The following is a 6,943-nucleotide window of genomic DNA, read 5'->3' as shown; positions in this document are numbered from 1 at the left end:
TCATTCACTAATAGGACACGCAAGGTTGAGAGAGAAAGAGAGGGGGATGAAGTGAGAGATAGAGCGTCATTCAGGTCACAAACTCCAAAACGTTTTTATTGTTTTTTTTTTTTTTCCTTTTGAGTTTTCTTTCTGTTGCAGTACAAGAAATCAGAATTTCATAATTGTTCAGTTACTCTGTTTTGTTGCTTTTGTTTCACTGCTTTTCTTTTTCTATTTACAGCGTAGGAGAAGAGTTACTTTGTCATGTGATTCTTATGTACAAGGTTAGGCTTGAATAACAGCTGGAGGACTTGTAGAAACGAGTACTCTCCTCGCCATAGCAACACACATAGGTGAAAAGTCCACCTTTAAAAACATCCATCTGTGAGTGAGGACTCAGTTCTACATCTGCCCTCCATTTTAAACAACCAAACCTGGCTGAGAGAGTTCGGCATTCCCTCACACCCATTCACCTTAAGTGAGGCGTTTGGAACCTCGAAAAAGCCAGGAACAAAACAACAACAACAATAACAAAAAAAAGGAAATGTTCATTCATTGCACTATGGGTCCCCGCAGGGGTCAAACAGGGAAAGTCGACCCCTGACTTCTTGGATGGCATGGCACTGGGCCTCCTTCGGTCTCAGCCGTAGCGTTTTTCTCTGTCTCAGCGCTGGGAAATTAAAGGCAACTCGGCTGAGCCAGCTCCCGCTACCCTTTCACCAAAGAACGGTCCATCTTCCCCTCGGCATGGAGTCTCTGTTCACACCTTCTGATGTTCGATAACAAGCACTTCTGTCAGTGTGTGGTTTGGCTGTGCGTGTGTGTGTGAGTGTGTGTGTGTGCGCAGGTGTGAGAGAGAACAACATGGAGTGTGTGTGTGTGTGTTTCTGTGTTGATGTTCTAGTTCAAGTTCTGGCTCAAAAAGAGTATTTTTGGCAACACTGAGGGGATATTTTTCTTTCAGAAAGATCCTGTCTCTTTTCCCCCCTCTTTACAGTATAATGGCATATCCCCTTCCCCATCTCCACAGTTCACAGCTCTCAGTGAATAATGGGTGTGGGGAAAAAAGAAAGAAAGAAAGAAAGAAAGGAAGTAAGAAAGGAAGAGAGGATGGAAAAGGACAGATAGGATTAAGGACAGGAGGCTAAAAAGAAAGGAGTCCCATAGGACTGATGCGACGAGGTGGATTGGCTGGGGGAATGAAGAGAGAGAGAGAGAGATGGAAGGAAAAAAGGGATGATGGAGATAGAGAGCGTGAGCGAACACTATGGGTCTGCACCCGGAGGAAGAGGAGGAGGGGGAGAGATCAGGATGGTGCCAGTGGACTAAAGCGGTCTGTCCCAGCCCCTGTCTCTGGTGGGGAGTAGGGATGAGAATCGCACATAGTATCACACATCGGTGCATTTCTCCCTCTAAACCCTCAGCTGCAACTGGAAAAAGTAAAGAGGGAGGAAGAAGGCAACCGAAGAAGAGGAATGAGCAGTGAGGAGTTAGGGATGAGAGAAAAGGGGGGAGCTGCCATTGACCACCAAACTTATCATCGTCATCTTCATCATTTCTGTTTCTCTGCTCTGGCTCATCCTTCTCCTCCTCCTCCTCCTCACAGTCACAGGCTGGTGACCAGCTGCATCTGTCCGTCGCCCTCGGCATGGGGGGGCTCCTGTGGCCCACTGTGGCCCTCCCCGCTGGGCCTGCGTGGTGGGGGCGCCGCCTGGTAGAAGGTCTGCATGGGGCCGCCGCGGGTGCCCATGGCGGGCCGGCCGGAGCTGTAGTAGAGCTCCTCAGGCGGCTGGGCCGAGCGCGGCACCACCTCCAGTGGCTCGGGGCTGCTGTCGGGGTAGGGGGAGTCTCGCAGGTTGGAGATGCTGGTGTACAAGGAGTCCCGCGCCGGCGAGTCCGGGGCACCGCTGCCACTACAGCTACCGCTGCCGCCACCGCAGCCTCCACCCCCGGCGCTGCTGCCGTGCCCGCCCTGCCCCCTGCCGTCGATGCCGCCACCGCTGCTGCTCGTGGGGCCGGTGCTGTGGCCCAGGCTCTCGGTAAGGTCGGCCGTGTAGCTTTCGGACTCGTCGGGGTCGCTCTGGTAGAGCACGGACTGGGCGCGCTGCAGCAGCAGGGGCTCCTCCAGGGCCTTGTACAGCAGCTCCACGTCCTGCGGCGTGCGCTGGCGCCCCACCTCGCGCCCGCACAGGTAGTCCTCGTCCTCCTCCAGGCCCATAATGCCCGGCTCCGGCCCGCCCATGCTCATGCCCATCCCTCGCATCCCACCGCCATTGTGGGCGTGTCCTTGCCTGGCTAGGCTGCCATATACCAGCCGGTCTCCTCCACCCACATGCCCTCCTCCTCCACTCCCGCGCAGGTTGTTGTGCACCAGCTCGGAGATGATCATCTTCTCGAAGGCCGCCGCATCCGACAGGTTCCGCCTGACGCCCCCCAACGTCTCCGAGCCGCGCGGATTTAGCAGAGGAGGCGGGCTGTCGGGACCCCCGACTCCACCCCCGAGGAAGTCACAGCTGCCTCCACCACCACCCCCGGGTCCGCCGACGCTGCGCAGCGAGTAGCTGTTGTTAAAGTTGCCGTTCAGAGGGAGGGTCTCCATACCACACGGGTCTCTGGTCTTAGCCAGAGTGCTCTCTGCAAAACACAGACAAAGTCTCCATTAGGACACCATTATGCATCGGGCCGGAGAACAAAAACCCTGGAGTGTGGCAGTTTTTATCTCCAAGATCTATGGGCTGAGACAATGTTCAATTACCACTTGCTTGAGGTTAGATTTATGGCCGCGTGAATAAATCAATATTTCTCAAGCTTAATAAATTAAAAGACATGCATAATGTTTACAGAGGGGGAGAGCCTCGTAAAAACGAGGTAAGGATGTGAGCGTAAGTAAATCAGCATGGCAGACACAAGTCATGAATGATTCAAGAAGAAAAAAAGAAGAGGAAGGAGAAGAAAAAGAGACCTACTTGGATCTCGGAAGGTCCCTGGAGCCAGCCAGTCAGGAAGAGGAGGAGGAGGAAGTGGGAAGAGAGAGACACAAGGAGATAAGTGAGTAAGTCCCCTTTCCACCGTATCACCTCAGCCCTCTGTGGAGTTAACACTCTCTCCCTGCCTGTCTGTATCGGCTCTGTTCACGGCTCAGACTACTGACACAGGAGGCATACACACTCTGCAGTAGCTCTAGGTGAGAGCAAATGCCTTGTGCACATGAATCAAGATGTATGGGAGCCAACGCCACACTACCAAAAACGTAACCCTAGTTCCTAACAGGTCTACGTTACACTACGGCCACCGCTACTCTACCAGAGGCAGACCCGTTTCCGTGTGTACAAGTGCACCACACAACAATTTCCAATACATTCAATTTTATTTCTATAGTGCCAATTATAGAATTGAACAGTCTTCGCTTCACATATACGTTGGGGCGCACGAGAACCACATGGATCCATGGCTGTGTGTGAGATTTTGTGTGTGTATACATTATTCATGTGTTGCCTCCTGAAACTGCAGTGATGTTTATTTTGCAACATGGCTTCTTCGCACAAAATATGTGGTGAATATTCTCCTTCATTTTCCTCCTCCTTTCTCTCGGCGTCTCAACTCCTTTTTGCTATAAACACTTTTCAACTGCCAGAGAGAGAGAGGGAGAGAGAGACGTGTGTGCGAGAATGTGTGTGAGAATGTGAGATGTGTGCGCCTGAGAGAGAGTGTGCATATGTGTGTGCGCGTGCATGTGTGAGTGCAAAAAGTGTTTCCCGTGTGCATGTCTGCACACACTTCTGTGTGCGGATTTGAAATTTTAATGCGTGGTTTGATTTTAATCAGCACTCTTTCTGCAGCCAGCGAGAGTAATTAGACATTCTAATGAAGCACTCTTGCCACTTCCTCTCCCCCATAACCCGTCTAAAAATGGCTGCTCTCTCGCTCTCTCTCTCTCGCACTACCGCTGCTGAGCTGCTGGCCGTCAGGGCTGACGCATTACGCTGAGAGCAGAGCACTTCAAATATTAACCAGAAATGCTGTCTTAAATTTCAATGCTGCCTTAAATTTCCCTGCCCACAGAAGGACACTGCTTGTTTCTCTGTTACACAGCCTTGTGCATCCATACGCAATGTAGACATACATGCACACACATGAACATGCGTGCATTCACACAAATGTCTTGTTCAGGGATAACCTACGTTCCAGCTTTGTTTTGTATGAGCATTATTAACTGACATTTTGACCGGCAAGTTATTAATTTATATTTTAAAAAATTAATTTTACCAGGCAAATACTGGTAATTACTGGCTAACGGAAACACAAAACCACACTCGCCTCCCTCATTCACACAGTCACACACATCATGTGTTCCTAGTCTGAGTGGGACTGAGAATTAAGTGAAGCCAGCCAGCATATGAGTCCTGACAGATATCACAGAGCTGAGAGTGTGAAGCTCTTTATGTGAAACCTTTCAGTGTGCTCCTCTCCCTCTCTCTCTGTCACAGATGCCATTACTAATTGCTAACAGAAAATACACCAGGTAGGAGTAAAAAAAAAAAAAAAAAAAAAAAGTCCAGAATCCAGATGGCTAGGTGCTCTTTAAAAACCTCAAAACAATAAGCTGACAGGAAGCAGGAGTGAGCACAAACACAAAGACACACTCACCGACCAACAAGGACATGGTAACAAGCAGACACAAAGAAGGGAACAAACACTCCTGACATGCTTTGATATTGCACAGACACAGACAGACACACACCCACACGGACACACACAAGATGGCGTGACGTTAACCAAACGAGTGACAAAATCGCAAACAGGCACCGTACACACAAAGACAGCAGGGGTGTGTTTACCGGTGGAGTTAAAGACTCCGGGAGATGGGGGAGTGAAGCTCTCTGCGAGGAGTGTGTTGTAGGGAGAGGTGCCCGAGCGAGTCTGCAGCACTGGGTTCGTCAGGAGGTGGTTCCCCATGGTGGCTGCAGAGTGAGAGAGATTGGAAATAAAACTGAATATTAACTGGAATTTTTACTTTATTGACTAGGTTTAACATCTTCACCACAAAAAAGTTCGAATTTCAGAATCAAAAGAAAAAGGGAGAGAGAGACAGAGAAAGAGAGAAAGAGAGAGAGAAAGAGAGAGTCTCCAGTCTGTGTAGCTCTGCCAGCCCAACATTATAGGCTCATCCTTCTCAGACCAGTAAAGGAAATCTGAATTTGAATTTAACAGAGAAAGAGACCTTTATCATGGTGGGCAAGACTGACATTTATGATTACAGATGTGTGAATCGATGTAACAATGGAGGAGTGGTTTCACAATGCTGTACCGCTCTGGGGGGTCAAACAGAGAAGTGTAATCCAGTGGTTATCAGCCTGAGCTCTATAGGGGAAAAAATCTAAGAGGATAACATTACGTGTGCGCCGCGACGTGTAGTAATCCTTGAATATGAAAAAGTATTTATGCGGGTTTGACGAAGGAGAAAGGTAATACACTTTAAGCGTCGCTCTTGGAAAATGGCTTTGTGTCAGAGTGACAGAGCCCTGTGATAGGTAATGCTAATGTATACTATTATTCCGTCTGCGACAGAGCGCACTCATGAAAATAGGGTTCATTTCACAGTGAGATGGGATTGCTTCCAGTAGACAAATATGATTGGAAGAAATGGAACCCTCCAAATGTCCTATAATGCACATGTATAGCTTCAGCCGGGGGCCGGCGGGCGGAAATGCCATGAAATTAAAAGTAGGACGGCATGACGGAGAGGGGTCTGAGGCAAAGCGCGACCTCACGCTCCCACGCTAGTCGTCTATCAGGCATAGCAGACTTAGGAATTCATTTGTAATGCACGCGTGCACACACACACACATATACATACACACACACACACACACACACACTCCTCTCTCTATCTCTTTCTCACACGCACACACACATATCCTAACTCTTCAAACACACAATTTCTCACATGTAGGCACACATGCACACACATTCACACACTTTCTCTCTTTCTCTAATGCACACACCCACCGACCCACACACACACACACACACACACACACACACGCACCCTCCCTCCCACCCACAAACACACACTCAGACACACACATGCACTCACACACACACACACAGACACACACAAACAAACACACTTACACCAGCACACAATCCCCCTCATTTCCTTATTTCACACTCACTCAAACACAGAAATCTCAGTATTTAATTTGCATAAATATCTTCAGGAGCATCTTGTCAAAATCCCTGAGTTTGAAATCAGAAAGAGACTCAGGATAGAAGGCAGGGGGGGGGGGGTGAGTGGAAGAGAGGGGGAGTATCCCCCCCCCGGCATGTGCCTACCTCCGCCTGTCTCCCGGACAGAAGTCTATTGTCTGGAGAGGAAGCGAGAGAGAAGAGAGAGAAGTTCATAATGGCGTGAAGTGCGGGAGATGAGAGAGATAGGAGATGGGCCTGATAATAACATTGCGTAGCTCTGAGATACATCTCGCCTTTTATTATTCCATCTCTGTCTCGCATGCACATGCCGCCTGTCTTTCTCTTGCCGCCAACGGGAGAGAAACTTCTCTTTTGTTTTCCCCTCCTCCTCCTCCTCCTAGTCCTTTCAAATGAATGACCGCAGGGATTTTAATAGAAGAAATAAGAGAGAGAGTGAGAAAGAGAGAGGAATGTGCACCATTCCTGGTTGCCCCCCCCCTCTCCCTCACTGTCTTTAATTCCATCTCTCTCTCTTCCCCCTCCCTGCCTCCATCTTTCTGTGATTCAGATCTTCCTGCGGCTCGTCTTTGGTGGCGGCCGCTCTGGCTTGATTGAAGTCCCCGGAAAGTGCCGATCTCCCCGCCGTGGCGGGGACGTTCCCGTCACTCGCCTCAATTAGGCTAATTCCCCCCTGTTCGCTCGCGCGCTAATCACTTCATTAAAAACAAAATGGATGAAATTAGCATAGACGCTGATGGTTGATTTAGCA

At 49.4% G+C, this 6,943-nt stretch overlaps 1 protein-coding gene across 1 annotated transcript in view; it reads right to left on the bottom strand.

The window, feature by feature from the left end:
• Positions 1–1,588: 1,588 nt before the first annotated feature.
• adgrl1a (adhesion G protein-coupled receptor L1a) overlaps positions 1,589–6,943 on the bottom strand; it is a gene marked incomplete at both ends in the record, with an annotated part of 69,393 nt that continues 64,038 nt past the window's right edge. The window contains 3 exons of the mRNA XM_080856687.1: positions 1,589–2,616; positions 2,949–2,966; positions 4,821–4,943. Of these exons, the coding sequence (XP_080712813.1) occupies positions 1,589–2,616; positions 2,949–2,966; positions 4,821–4,943 (1,169 nt within the window). The remainder of the gene's footprint in view (positions 2,617–2,948; positions 2,967–4,820; positions 4,944–6,943) is intronic.

This window comes from Sprattus sprattus (assembly GCF_963457725.1).
Source record: "Sprattus sprattus genome assembly, chromosome: 18".
Lineage (NCBI taxonomy): Eukaryota > Metazoa > Chordata > Actinopteri > Clupeiformes > Clupeidae > Sprattus > Sprattus sprattus.
The sequence above is the reverse complement of the archived record's forward strand: the minus strand, read 5'-3'. Positions and strand labels throughout refer to the sequence as shown.